This window comes from Parambassis ranga, chromosome 1 (assembly GCF_900634625.1).
Source record: "Parambassis ranga chromosome 1, fParRan2.1, whole genome shotgun sequence".
NCBI lineage: Eukaryota > Metazoa > Chordata > Actinopteri > Ambassidae > Parambassis > Parambassis ranga.
In genome coordinates, this window is record NC_041022.1 from 21,012,755 (window position 1) to 21,028,268 (window position 15,514).

The 15,514-nt window shown below is 43.9% G+C and overlaps 1 protein-coding gene across 1 annotated transcript in view; it reads left to right on the forward strand.

The window, feature by feature from the left end:
• Positions 1-14,173, forward strand: part of cacna1ab (calcium channel, voltage-dependent, P/Q type, alpha 1A subunit, b) — a 95,942-nt gene extending 81,769 nt beyond the window's left edge. Inside the window, exons 42-48 of the mRNA XM_028413053.1 lie at positions 184-305; positions 1,049-1,184; positions 2,110-2,223; positions 4,659-4,694; positions 7,244-7,445; positions 8,130-8,368; positions 8,952-14,173. Coding sequence (XP_028268854.1) covers positions 184-305; positions 1,049-1,184; positions 2,110-2,223; positions 4,659-4,694; positions 7,244-7,445; positions 8,130-8,368; positions 8,952-9,680 — 1,578 coding nt within the window. The 3' untranslated portion in view covers positions 9,681-14,173. The remainder of the gene's footprint in view (positions 1-183; positions 306-1,048; positions 1,185-2,109; positions 2,224-4,658; positions 4,695-7,243; positions 7,446-8,129; positions 8,369-8,951) is intronic.
• Positions 14,174-15,514: the final 1,341 nt, after the last annotated feature.

The following is a 15,514-nucleotide window of genomic DNA, read 5'->3' on the forward strand; positions in this document are numbered from 1 at the left end:
GGTAGCCGAGTCCAAATCAGTAGTCTGGCAGGAAACTTTACCTTGGATACCCACAGCCATGTGCTTGCCGATGGCGCCCCCCTGTGGGTGCATGCTGCGAGTGCATCCTGTGTTTGTGTCCTGTGTCTGCCCCCTGAGTGTGCCTGATGCAAGCCTGCAGGCCATGTCGTGTATCTCACACAGAACCGAACGCCATTAATGTTTCAGCGCATGGAAGCACCCTCTGAGGGAGGGGGTCCGGACGGACAGGGGGGGCAGGGCCAGAACGGCCTCCCTAACACCCAGCCAGACAACGTCAACAGCATGTGAGTACACTGGGGAGGGACGGGATGTACTGTATGTGCACTGCGTGGAAATGATGGAAACAGAATACGCAGATTAGGCTGTCATCTAACTGAAAAATTGAAGATGAAGAGGGTTACACAAACACAACCACAAACATAAGCACAAACACAAATACAGTGTTTTATGGTACACACACTGGTTCTCTGCGATACTGAAAGTGTCCAAAAATTTCCAAGACTGTTTGTGTGTTTTTGTTTGAAAGACTGAAAAAATTCTGTTTATGTGCGTGTGCTCTGCACATGTAAATTCTGTTGGTACCCTTCTTTTATTCTTTTATCTATCATAAGATTTACAAGTTCATAGGTTGTTTTTATATGTGTTGTTTACAAGGGACCATTTAGACCAGGGGGTGCCCAATTACAGGTCTATGGACCAAAAAGGCACCCCATCCCTTTGTCTAGACTCTAGACCCTCTTCTTATTCTGCTCTGCTTTAAAAAGTTAATGTATGGCTTGTAACATGCTTAACACCTTAACATAAAAGCCTAACACCTAAACACTTTAGCAAGATTTCAGTTAGAAATAGAAATAAATGTAATAGTTTGTTTCATTGGCAGCACATTTCCCAGTTTTAACAATACAAGATGAACATTTTTTTTCATGTTGAACCCTTTGATAATACATCACCACTTAGTCATGATTAGTGAAGTGTGAATTTTTAGTCCTCGCTGATTTGTAATCTGCCGTGTGTGTGTGGGTGCCAGACCGCCTGAGGGTGGCATGACTGAGAGCCAGTCATGGGTGACAGCCAAAGCCCAGGAAATGTTCCAAAAGACGGGTAACTGGAGCCCCGACCGACCCTACCCCGATGACCTCCACGACAACCGCCACAACCCCCAGGTATGATCAACCCAAACATGTATGCTGTTGTCACCAGTAACGCTAAATTGAACCACTTCCTATAACTCTAGTAAGAGTATGCTAGAAGAGAACACAGCTCAAGGACTGTTGCAATGCTTGTGTTGAAAACCTCTCTGAAGCGTAATGCTCATCACCCATTAACAAAGCTGAACACTGTTTTCTTTCTGATTTGTATCTAACCCAACATGTGGTTGGATGGGCATCATGGGGAAAAAAGAATGAAGAAATGAATCATCATTCCTGGTATCAAGTTCCAAGCATCATAGTTACAACCTTACAGTGCTGTTACTTCAGCAGACAAGGCTGCTGCGTCTCTCTGTCCTCAAACCTGCCTTTCTTTCTCTTCATCTTCCTGCTCAGAGTCCACATCTCCTGTATGCTGACCATCACCCTGCTCTCTAATTTTTCCTGTTCACTCTTCAACCTCCTCTTGAGTCAGTGGTTTAGAGTTGTTTTGTGATGTGCACCTTTTTCCTTTTCACTGCCCCTAACTTTCGCTTGTCTGTTGGGATGCCCCTACTCCCCAGTGCCTCATCTCTGTCTTTTGTAGTCCATAAGAAATGCATACAGATGATAGGAAGGGCAGGGATTTGAGATCATTTCTCATTACTAGATGGTGGTTTGATACAAAGACAATGTTTCCAGAGTTTTGGCCATTAAAGAGTAATTGGATCAATGTCCAATGACTTCCTCTAAAGGAACAACAGAGGTTGCAACTGTTATTTTATGCAGCTTGCTGTTGCATAAATTAAGTCAGAACTGTAGTGCTTTTATACCAGAAATATACAAAAAAAAATTGTGTCATGCCCCTCCCCCAGTTAGTCAATGACACCTGCCCGCATCCTGTCAGAGTCCGCTCCATCAGCAGACAGTGGTCACCCCGCCCTCTTATTGTGTTTTACAGACGGTAGAGATGAGGGAGATGGGGCGGGACGGGTACTCCGACACTGAGCCCTATCACCCAATGGATGGGCATGGGCGGACCCTCTCCATGCCCCGCCTCTCGGCAGACAACCAAGTGAGCACCTTCATCCCACCATCCTCACTGTCACTTGTCATCGTCACCCTCTATCACTTTTATATCTTTTAGCTGTAATGACAGCAGAAGTGAACAGAGAAAGTCTCTCCTTGCATCCTAAAAGAAAAGTCAACAAACGAAACAAAGGGTATATATACAATACCAGCAGTATGCCTGCTATATATATATACATACATATATATAGTAATACCCTTACTATATATAGTATTATATAATGTGTGTGTGTGTGTATATATATATATATATATATATATATATATATATATATAGTAATACTCTTTGTTGAATTTTATACATTTCTTATTTTTAATTCTTTAAAATCAGACCTTTACACCCTTTTTTATCTGTAAATATATATATAGATATATGTATATATATCTATATATATATATATGTATATATATATATGTATATGTATATGTGTATATATATATATATATATATATATATATATACATATATATATATATATATATATATATATATATATATATATATATATACATATATTTACAGATAAAAAAGGGTGTAAAGGTCTGATTTTAAAGATGTGTGTGTGTGTATTATTTATTTTTTTATTCATTTCGTTATTTAGTTAATTTTTTAATCAATTGGAAATGCGGTTTAGGATGCAACACTTCCTTCTGTCTCTTTGTCTTCCCTCCCCACTCTCCCTTCATCCCTCACTGTCTCACTGTCACCCTCCACTCCTCCAGCAGCTGACCCGCTGCTGCTCAGCTCCATGTCCTGTCTGAGCAGCATAGCACAGGCTACATGCTACCATCGGAGCTCAGTGCAAAATGGGTCTGAAGGCTGGAGAAGTGTGCTAGATATGTATGCAAATATACATATATATATCTAGAAGACATGTATGTAAAGAATATTTTTATCCTCTTCCCTTCCATTTCCATCAAATCCTTGGTGTGTCTGTCCTGTGTAAACTGTGGCCAGAGTTTTGTCACTCTATAGCAAAGAAAAACATTTTGGGGAAAACAAGGCACCTGGTGGACAAATTTAGCAGCACCATCACAAAGAAAAAAAGTTCATAATATCAAATATTTTAGAGGATGATCTTCTCATCAAAAGTATTACTGTGATTGTTTTTTTTCTTCATTGCGTGTGATTGACAGAGTTGTGGTAGAATGAATCAGTTATATCTGGCTGATCTTTTACAACAAGGATTAGGTGAATCAGAAATTTGAACATAAAATTCTGCCTTTGATTCTATTCCGCAAATCTTCCCTGCCTCAAATCTTTGAGAACAACACAACTAATCTGACTAACAACACTTGTTCAGAACATGCAATATCTTCCTTACCAATAATACTTTAAATAATTAAAACGCAGATGATGCAGTGTTATATTATGTGTCAGTTCCATGCTGTGTCTCAACACATTTTCCACCTGTACTGACTTTGGAGCCTCTGGCTGCAGTTACACACATATTCATGCACACAAGCGCAGCCATCCTGACATGTCACTGACAAGTTGCTCTCACTTTGGTATGTTGGTTGCTCCATGAAGTGTTTCTGTATGAGCAGAAAGAGTCAGTAAGATGATTGTGGTTGTGGACATAAGCTGAAGTATTTTGTCTTTTATTAACTTGTTCTATTTTAAGTTAGTTGGTGTGGACAATAATTAGATTATTTTGGTCTGTATTATCAAATTAAATTGAGCTTGAAATTGAACTAGCACCTTCTTATATTGTAGTTCCAACATGCTGGATTACAGAAGCAACAAAACCATATCCGATAACAGCTGAGGTGTTTATAGTATAATTAGAAAAATGTTTCATCATAGTAAGAGAATGTAAAGAAATTCAAAAACGCCATGTAGAAAATATCCTTTGTGTGTATTTGTGTGTGTGTGTGTGTGTAAACGGTGTATGTGTGCGTCTGTACACTGTTACTTACTGTCTTCTAACACTGCTCTGCCTTACAGAGAGCTCATGGTGTTTCGGTAAGTGTGTGTGTGTGTGTGTGTGTGTGTGGATGCACATGCATCTTATATTGTCCCCTGTCCTCTCTCTGGCACACGCACCTCGCTCTCGTGCGCGCTGGCTTCCTCTTTATTAAATAATATAAATTCTAACTATCTCTCCTGTCTGTTCACCCCTCTCTTTCCCCGTCACTTACTTATTTACACATTTACCCATCATGCTCCTTCTTTTACCTGTCTGTATCCCTACTCTGTTTCCCTTCTGTCCTCTCCACCTGTCTGTCCTGTCTAACCCCTCTCATGCCTTCTATCTATTGATTTCTCTGTCCGTTGCCCCTCTTTTCTCTCTTGGACCTGGCGGCTATGCTACGTCGGGCCTGTGCTCTGTGTGTGTGTGTGTGTGTGTGCGCGTGTGTATGTGTGCGTGCTACACTGCTCTGCTCTACGTATCATCTTTGTGTTTGCCTGCTCTGCAGCGGAGGAGACACAGGCCTCGTGGAAATAACCTCAGTGTATGTACCCCTCTCTGTATCTCTGTCTTTCTCCACTCTCTCTTCATTCTTCTGTTTTTCTTTGTCAGTTTTCAAACTGGATCTGCACCAAATTGTAGCAGGTGGTCGCTTTGACCCCCTCTGGAGAATCATATGGGTGGATTTGAACGCTAGTGGGATAATGCAGGTGGTGTTAGTTGAGTTGTCAGTCACCATTCAGTGTCACAAAAATAATTTACGGTGCCAAATATGGAACTGTGACACATTTTTGATGCTGTCTGATTTTCTATTTCAGACATTTTCCTTGTATTGTTTTTCTGTGTTTACTTACGGAGGATAAGTGAACACAGTGCATGCCAATATGCACACACTTTTTTCCAACTTGTGTTGCAGTGAACCCCACCCATTTGCTGCTCCAGGTGCACTCATAAAATCAACTGTGACCTCATTTTCTCAGATCTACTTTGATTACCTCTCTTCTTCTTCTTCTTCTTTTTCTTCTTTTTCTTCTGTCCTCCTTTCTGTCCCTCTGACCACCCCTCCTGTCTTTCTCTCTCCTGTGTTTGCTCGTGTCGAGGTCCCTTTGCTCTCCATTGTTTGTTCTTCGTGGTTTGCCAGGAGTCCCGCTCGTACGCAGTGTCTGCGTGTGTGTGCATCATGTGAATCTGTTGCATCGCTGCAGACAGAGTCAATAGTGTCTGAGGAAAGCATGGACTGCCCTGATATGCGACCGTTGGCCTGTACCGAGGGATTGGCAGTGCGCCGGCATGTCATTAGTCATGCATGATGTGGAAGAGCCTCTCGGTGGATGTGAGAAGAAGCGGTGTTAATGATAAGAGAACGTGCTGCTGTCATTACACAGTGCACTGAAAGGTGGAGGAGAAAGTGGATAGAATTGGGCAGATTCATGTTAGGTGACATCATTGTAGTCAGCCAAACGTTCATCAGTGATATGTGATATAAGTATTAGATATTTGTTTTATTACTGCTACACAAAAATGCTGCTTATAGGCTCATTTTAAATATTAATAAGTTCTGTGTTCTTTCGAAATACCCAGAATGTCTGAGTGTGTGTGAGTGTATCAAGTGTGTGCATATCTTAGTGGTGGTGACCTAGAGGACATGCATGGCTTGTTCTCAGAGAGAGAGAGAGAGAGAGAGAGAGAGTGTGTGGGGTGCAGCTCCTCTCAGGGTCCTCCTATGTGTGTTTGTGTGTGTCTTTGTCCGGCCTGCTGCTTGCAGACTGACATGTGCTTTACTGTCAGGGTGATGTGAAGCAGTGTGGGGTTCACAGTGTTACAGAAGCGCCTGATAATGAACCCAGCAAGAAAATCACACCAGAGAGATTTGCATGATTGCTTTTTTTAGTTATTTGTTACCTTATTTGATTTTTTTTGTTGCATCATTTTCTGCATATGTTTTTTTACACCCACCCTGACAAATTCAGGCCCAGGTCACTGAAGAAAATCACACTGTTGATCCTGCCTTTGGTATTATTGGTATAGTTTTAACCTAAATAATATATGAACAAAAGGATTATAAAAACAGAGTCTTCAGCCTATATTTTCTTGTTGGGTTTTTGCAAAGCTTTTGATCAGGCTTTAAGGTATTAGTTTGTCTTATCCTCATGGTGTCCATATTCAACTTGTGTCATGCTTATCTTATAACTCATGTATCATGTATAAGCACCTGTGCAGCAGTCTTTGGAAACAAAATGCTGCTTTTCTCTGGTGTTGCTTTTGACTAACAGAACTACAACCACAAAGATGTAAATCACAAGAAGCATGTTTTCTTTTTGTTCAACCTTAGCAGCCATGTTTTCCCTTCAAAACACCTGGGTATAATTTTCAGGCAACTGTCTAAGTATATTGTATGTCACTTTTTTAATTATTTATAAGGCCTCTCTTTGTGGTTTTGATAATAATAGCCAATTATCTGGCATTATAGCCCTAGTGTGTTGTAAATTATTAAAAAAAAAACAAATATGGCTGCCACGAGGAAAAGTCTAGTAGGCTCCTCTGCCTTGTGCATGTGAGGCATGGTTTTTACAGCCCTCCTTCATGCTTGTTCCCTGTCTCTCTTCTCTCCTGGTCAGTCCCCTGTTTATCTCTGTTACATGTTTCAGTGAAGAAGCATGACATCACATGCTGTTATGTACCTGTCCAAAGTGTATAGTTCAGGGATTCCAGGTGCTATGGGGCCCGACTTTAGTGTGATTTATGATGATACTCAGTTATCAGCTTGAGTGCAGGTCACCAAACACATGACCACAACAAAATGAAAAAATGACTGTTGTGGGATTAATCTTCAACTAAAACAAAGGTTTGGTACTGCACATATAGACACAAGGAGGGACAATCTGACCAGCCAGTCTCCCAGCCATGTGCAGCTCTACTAAAATTCAGTAAAGAAAGTTCAGTCCTTGTCTTAGCTGTGGAATCTCACTTCTTTTCTCCCTTTTTTTCCTCTCTCTCCCGCTATTGTTTATCACTTCCTCTTCTATCTTATGTTCTCCCTATCTCTTTTTCCTCTCTGTATTTCCTTCTACACCTTCTCCTCCATGCCCACAGACCATCACTGACACCAGTCCGATGCGTCGCTCCACCTCCAGCCTGGTCCACGGACGTACAGGCCGGGGCATGAGGCTGGATGACTACTCCCTGGAGAGGGTGGTCTCTGAAGAGGGGAGACACGGAGGAGGACGCCGGCACAGAGACCGGAGCCACCGCACCTCACAGCGCTCCCTGACCAGATACACCGACGCAGACACGGGTGAGTCACTCATGATGGTAATCTACTGTATGTCTACTTGTGTGTATGTACAACCAGAAGTCCATTCATTCCTCTGGGGAGGTCCTTTCTTTATTTCTGTAATAACAGGAGGTTCAGTTGTCTAAAGATGAACAAAGTTGTTAAATATTACTGTGCATAATTTGACTTTTTTCCAGGGTTTGTGTTTTACTGTGCAGTCGCAATGTGCAGGGTTGTCGAGATCAACTCAGCAGCAGTTGTTTTTTTGTTGGCATTATTGAGCTGAAAGAAGGGCACAGATCATCATATTCACTACATTTTATGTCAGTTAATTTTTGGCACAAAGAAGTCCTTGAAAAGAGCATTGTGCAAGCAGATAGTCCACTTCATCACTAATTGCGAGTGCAAATTGCATGCTTCAGCTGTAAAACTAATTCAACAAGGGCAGCGCAGTTAAACTCTAAAACCCTTTTATAATTGGAGAGCTCTCTAATCTGATGGAGAATCCTCTGCTCTGCTTCATGTACGCTGTCGTGCTGGTGGTATTTTAAATTGCTACGTAGCTATAGTGGATTTCTGTGTGGTTAAATTAATTTAAATTCCTGTGCTTGTGCTATTTTAAGAAGATGAAAAGCACTCCAGTAACTTCTAGGAGATGCTATGATTTAATGTGCATGTTGTAAACTATAGATATCTCCCTGCCAGGCTTGGGCACAGACCTCAGTACCACTACACAGTCAGGTGACCTGCCACCCAAGGAGCGTGAGCGGGACCGTGGCCGGACCAAGGACCGTCGTCACCACCATCACCACCACCATCACCACAGCTCTATGGACAAGGAGCGCTACGGCCCCGACCGCCACGACTACCCACACAGGCACCCGCACGACCGCCACTGGTCCCGCTCGCCCAGCGAGGGGCCTGATGGACGAGGTCACAGACAGGTGGGCTTCAAAGATCCAAGATTAAAATCAATGGTCATAAAAAGTTGGTATATTATCTTTTCCCGTTCTCTTGTTGATTTTCATAAATATAGACTGTTTATATAATGCTATGAAGGTTCTAAGAGGTGAATTATTTGAATAAAAACCCATGCTGCGTGTGATCCCTAACCTCTTTTTTTTTCACTCCCACATCAGCAGCTGTATATTAATCCAACAAGAGTTCACACAAAGTTATTTCCATACACCTACTTATGGATATCAATCTCTCTTTTTTGTGTTATGCTTTTGCTTTGTCACTGTTTCTCTCTCTGTCCATTTTTCTTCAATGTGACGTGTTGCTTCTTGGTGTCAATTTTTTGCTTCATCACCATGTTTTTGAATGATTTTCAACTGTGTCTATCTATCTATCTATCTATCTATCTATCTATCTATCTATCTATCTATCTATCTATCTATCTATCTATCTATCTATCTATCTATCTATCTATCTATCTATCTATCTCACCATCACTCTACTCTATTCTGCTCTCTGTTGTTGTTGTTGTGGTGCGTTTTGATTTTCCTTGTTTACATTTTGCTGTAGGGCAGTAGTTCGGTGAGCGGCAGCCCGGTCCCCTCCACCTCGGGGACCAGCACTCCACGGAGAGGCCGTCGCCAGCTGCCTCAGACGCCTGCTGTCCCACGTCCGCACGTCACCTACTCCCCCGCAGTCCGCAAGCCCAGCTACGGCCCCCCTGGGCCAGGCCGCCTAAGGTCACCCTCTCCCCGACACTTCTCCCCACCAGACCACGATAGAGGCTACCACCATCGACCCCCATCGCGCCATGCCTCGCCCCACCATGGGGGCTCCTCATCCCGGCATGGTTCGCCACGGTCTCCCAGGCACCAGTCTCCACGCTCGCCCCTCCATGGGTCACCCAGGTCCCCTCACCGAGGCCGCTGGAGTGGGCCTCCACCAGGGGACAGCCTGGAGGGTGATGGGCCTTTCTATGAGAGAGATTACGAATATGAGCGGCACCATGAGCCCCCTGCCTATGAGCAGAGCCTCTCCCATGGCAACCCACACCCACATGGGGGAAATCCGCACCCACACCCTCGCTCACCTAGGACTGCCCGACATGGGCCCCCTCCACCCCCTCATCCGCATCCGCGAAGGGTACCCAATGGCTACCGCTCATCCTCACCCTCACCACACCGGCGCGGACCACCAGGGGCACCACCCCACCCACACCACCGACCCCCTCACGCCAGAGGACCCCGAAAGGGCCTGCACGAACCTTATAGTGAGACGGATGAGGATGACTGGTGCTAGCAACCACAGACAGCAGTGATATAGGGCAGGAGAGGAGTAGAAGAACAGCAGCCTCCAGTGCTCAGGCCTTGGATGTGAAGACTTTAAATAAAGCAATGGTGGTGAGAATGTTGCGAGAGGGTTGAATACTAAAAACACTCCACCTTCACCCCTCAGACTACAGAAAGGATGGGGTGGATTGGGGGGAAAGGTGCTGCAAATACCTTTTTACACAAATGAGTGACAGAGCAGCACTTGGCTAAAATGAAAAAGAGTTCGGCGGGCCAGCTTGGGCAGGGCCTGGGCACAGTTTACCCCTGCCAGTCTACAGAACTACAGCAGCCTTGACCATCAAGGCCAGGCTGCATGAGGGCGAGGGAGGAACAGAATGTTAGGGAGTTGCATGAGGTTATAAAAAAAAATGGGCTGCGATGACTACAAGGCCAAAAAGGACTTCTCCTAGACTGAGGCCTGATTGCTTAGAGTTGCCTGATCTGTGTGCAATCTGTTGCTGGCCGGACTGCTACTGAAAAAGCCTGAAAATGTGCTGGAACACAGAGTCCGCTACTATGACTCTGCTCCTCGACAGATATGTTTAAAGAAAAATAAATTAATAAAAAGCCAGGACCCCCTAACCCTTACATGCCAAGCTATGCCTCCTGAAAAATCAAACTTGAACAATGAAGAACACAATGAAACTTTACAAACAATGAAAAGAAAAAAGGGAGAACAACCACTTTATCTTTAACCTTTTTCCTTTCCAAGGGACAGAACCAGGAAGCTCCGCCTATACTGCAAAAACCAGCCAATCACAGCGCTGGCTGATATTTGATGAGTTTTATCATCTCTGTTTACTGTTAAAGACTCACATAATGCTGATGGAACTGCTGTGACATCACTTCCTGTCCAGCCGTTGGTGGTAGAGGAGGGCGGGTGAGGCACAGTGTGGGCTCTCTTCCTGTTCCAGTGCGCTGTATAGGTGGCCTCAGGTAACTAGAGAAGGGAGTTGGACGCATTGTCAAGCCCCTTCCTCCTCTGTTACTCGACCCGGCGCATGGCGAAGAATGACCTGACAGGAAATGACATCACACAGTTGAATGGGGCGGAGGAGAGGAAAGGAGGGATGGGAAAAAAGACTAATTTCTTCAGTATTTCTTCTATCGATTACTTCTCCTTCTTGTTCTTCTTCGGACATTGGAGCTTGGTTCTTCTGTTGCATTCGCTCAGCCTCCTTTGATCTTTTTCGGAGTCCAAAATTTGATGGAAACCTGCATGATTGATTAAATACATACTAGAGAGGAAATCTAACTGGTGTGTGTGGGACCTGGGGGCTTTATAGGAAAATTTGCATTTAGGTTTACAAGAGATGTTCTCTTCTTTCAGTCTCTCTCTCTCTCTCTCTCTCTCTCTCTTACATTTTAGAAGTAAATTTGCTTTTGTTTCACCTGAAACAGGCTTTGACATTTGTTTGTCTGTTTCTGATGAGAAACCCTGCAGGATCACATTAAAGGTCCTTGATGTGCTGAAGAATCAAGAGGGAGAAAGAGCGGACAGAAGCGAACCTCTACCACTCTTCATTTATTATTGTTAATGATGACAGTCTTATGAATAATGATATCAATGTCAATGCAAAATGATGATGACAATGATGATGATACTGGTGATGATTGATAGAAGTGTAGATTTGTTGTCATGTTATTTGGAGTTCAAGTATGCTATGTCCATCTTGTTTACATCTGTTGCGTTTTAACCCCGCCCCCCTTGCCCCCACGTTCGATGACGTTTACTGGCTTCCTGATGCATTCGTTTCGGGAGCATTCACTTAGCAGCATTGCGTGTTGTAACGCAACCCTTAAAATCTACATTCTCTCTCCAGATCGGTGACGGTGGAGGTCAGGGGAGTGTCAGTGTCTGACCTGCAGTGACTCATGGGGTCAGTACTTGTGTCAAACCAACCCAAAGATCAATAATACATGTTCAGAGCGAAGGGTAGGGCTGTTTACTGAGAGTGCAAAAGACTTTCTATTAACACTGTAAAAGCTCCAATAGGGTTAAAATCTCCCACTTGCAGCCAAAAAAACACAACAATCAAAGTTTTCCCTATGTTTGGCTCTGTAGTTTTGTAGTAAGATCGGCACAGTATTGGCCGTACAGTGTTGGTGCCAGTTAGTGTTACATGGTGGTTCTCTGTTGAGCCACCAGTGAACCGTTATCAGCACATTATTACTCACCCAGCCGTCCCCCAACCCCTCTACAGGACAGCCTCTGGGCCTCATCTCTGTTTCTAAAGCTGCAGTGACACCTCCTCTCATCTCTTTGTAGGACTTATAGAAACACAGATGTGGCTCAAGAGATGCCATATCTGTCCTTTTTGTCAGTGCGTCCTGTGCCAATGCTGACCCCACCCCACACCACTTCTCTCAGGTCTGGATAACCAGAGAACCAGTCACCAAATCACCCCGGTACATGAGGTTGTAGCATAGCTGAGACCTCTTCTGCCAAAACTCACTTCAGAACCCACCACCAACCTCTCTTTCTTCATCTCTTGTTCTTTAAGTTCTTTCCATGTGCTTTGCCATCTGCTCTTTCAGCTTGCAACACTGAAGATACAAAAACGCTTTACAGGACAGAAAACATTTAGAACTAATGATTTCATCCTTATTGTTATGAGGAACAACGATTATTGATTATTCAATAACTCTAGGACAAAATGATAAAGTATAGATATTAATATAGCTGATTACCTACAGATGAATCTAGATATAATACCGTAGATGTAGTTATAGATATCAGAGTATTATTAGAGTTTCAGATATATATTTATTTTGCATACACTCATGATGCGGACAAGAAACCTTGCACTGTTTTCTTCACAGCTGCAAAAGCCAGAAAACGAACCCCAGTCCACATCTTTTGACTCTATGCAGAACCCATAAGCATTATATTATTTCAAAAGAGAAACGCTGCAGTATCAGAAACAGAAACGTGAAGATCGACACCCCTTTTCACACGTCACTCGACATCAGACCCACAGTGGAATCCCTTTTTTTTTTTACACATACCTTTGTCACTGTCTTTTTCCCTCCCTCCTCTGATTGATCCTTTTTCCCCCTCCACAAAGTTTCACTCTCCTCACAGATGTGCTGCCTCCAGGCCTTGTAGTTGAGCATTGGTTAAAAGATGGGGATGAGAGGGGGGGTGGCTTTTGTTGATTATTTTATTTTTTCGGCGGGAGTGAACCTTCCATCAAGAGAGGTAACGGCACGAGGGGATTCTTTCTCCAAAGCCCCCCTACAGAGCCACAGTGCCTTCTGTATCCGAGTCACATTCGTCGACCCCTAGTCTCCTTACCAATGGTCCTCTCGTTCTCCCCCCGTACACGCAGTAGTAGATGAGATCAACCACTCTACGCCTTAAAAGTCGAGTCCCACCGGCTCCCATACTAGCATAGGAACAGGGAGAGTGGTGATTTTGAGACTGGGTCATGAGGCTAGACTTGATGCAGGGAAATCAATCACACATCCAGAGCAGTTTGAAACTCCCAATCCCATGCAGATTTTTGTAAAAGTTACCAAAAAATCATGAGAGATCCATGAAAGATGTACTTCAATGGCTGTCATTTCCTTATCCTGCTAGCTGGCTAGCCCCCTTGGCTTTGGTGCCATTTTTTGTCCATTCCCAGAGATGTCCTGGGTCCAGTTTCAGGCGGTGTAGTGAGAGGTTTACAGAGGTGCAAAGCGATTTGCTTACTTCTCAGGTCCCTCTAGACTTAGGTAGCTGCATAGTGAGACACTGTAGGGAAACAAGCAGGCCTCGGATTGAGTTATTGTATGGTTTTACCTGGCATGGCGTCAGACGTTGGAATGTTGATCCCACCCCTCTTCTTCCACACATTACACACCCTGACCCCTCACCTCCCCATCAACAGCCTGCACCAACACTCACAGACAGGCAGTAGAAACCCATTTTGGCTCCATGACACCACTCGCTTGTCCAGAATTGTAAAAGCAGATCCAAAATGGCCGACACACAACACTGCCCTAGTTTGAACGCATGTTGTGTGTGTGCTTTTCCAAGAACAATTCCCATTCCGTTGGAAAACAAGGGGGGGTGGGGGGCATCTGACCTTTGTTTTGTTTGATGTTTCACAGATGTTTTTCTGAATGGGGTTGGGGGTATTGCAAGGTTTTACTCAGTCATCACTTCTCTTCATACCTGTTTCACCCTTCGGTCCTAATGTCTTACTAATCATTTTTGGGTTTTCTTCTTTCCTCTGAGCATGAAGGAAAAAACTAACAAACACACCCATCCACTCAGTCGGCTGTGAAATTGTGTCAGTGGGTCAGTCGTGAGGCAACGTGTCGACAAAAAAACATGAATAAGGGCTCTTTAAAAATAAAAAAAACTACACGGTGGGTTTTAATGTACAGTAGTGCTGCCAAAAGTTGTGCTTATGTAGCTGAAGCCACGCTGTGGTCTCCCCCTTTGTACAGCACTAGATGTGTGCATGCGCGTGTGTGTAGGGGGGTCAAGAGCAAGGCCGGGGAGGGGGAGGGAGTGGCGGGTGGGTCAAAGGGTATTTAAGAGAGATAGAGGTTTAAGGGGGGGTGGAGGGAGGGTGAGAGTTTTGGGGTTTGGGAGGGAGGGGCGGGGGGGGGGGGGGGGTTAGCAGCAGCAGCAGCAAAGGTCGTGGTGATGTTAACACACAATTTCACAATGGCACTGGACCCCTTTTCAGGCTCATCCTCATGCTTAGAAACCATTTTTACCACCACCACTGCCACAGCAACAGGAGGGGGGGTGGGCTACTGCTGCGACTGGGAGACATTCATTCTGAGTGTGAGTGTGTGTGTGCGCCATGTATTCAGTGCTTAAACTGATTTGTGAGATTACTTAATTTAAAAAAAAAAAAATCTGTAATAGTTTTAATATATGTAGTAGGAGAGCTGTCCAGGGTGTACCCCGCCTCTCACCCATAGATAGCTAGGAGAGGGCTCCCTGTGACCCTGCACTGCAGGACAAAGCAGGTTCAGATGATGGATGGATATATAGTAGGACTATGGGAGTAGCTAAAAATGCACTTTGACATGGATATTTAAGGATTATGTTACCCAGTTTTTGTACCCAATTTGCTCAGTAAAATAGTAGTATTTACTGTACTGTAAGAAGTGATCAAATAGGGCACAAACATACAGTCGCCTTTAAATTAAATTAATCTAACAGTGCTGAAAACGTTCAATAATATGCACAATTCTCTAAAGAATTTGTTTTGAGAATTCTCCTAAAGCAAATAATATTTATCAATTTAGTTACACTTGTATTTAATTAATTGATCGACTAATCATTTTAGTACTGGCGTGTGTGTGTGTGTGTGTGTGTGTGTGTGTGTGTGTGTGTGTGTGTGTGTGTGTGTGTGTGTGTGTAAGAGGCCATTTGCATGTGTCTTTCGTGTGTGTGTCCTGACACCATCAGCTACAGTAGGTAACCCTCAGTGCCTTTACACTGTATAGGACACGATGATAATGACAGCGCACACATCAGTCATCCTCCTTCCTCCACTCCACACAGGTGCACGGACTGTATGTGTGTGAGAGTGGAAGTAAAGGGGTTGTCTCATCCATCCTCTCCCTCTCTCCCATCTGATGTATATTTTGGCTCTGTAATTCTTGTGTATATAATCCATAAAGTTTCATCACTGATTCTGCAGCTGTCTCGCTGTGCTTCATTTCCTCTCATCCCACGCTGCACGTGTTGTACCATCCATGAACACAGGGTGGTGGGGTTGAGCCATCTCACTGGTTATGAAAGGCCTGTGGAGTGAGTGAGTTCATGTCTGTGTGGGTGTATGTGAATGT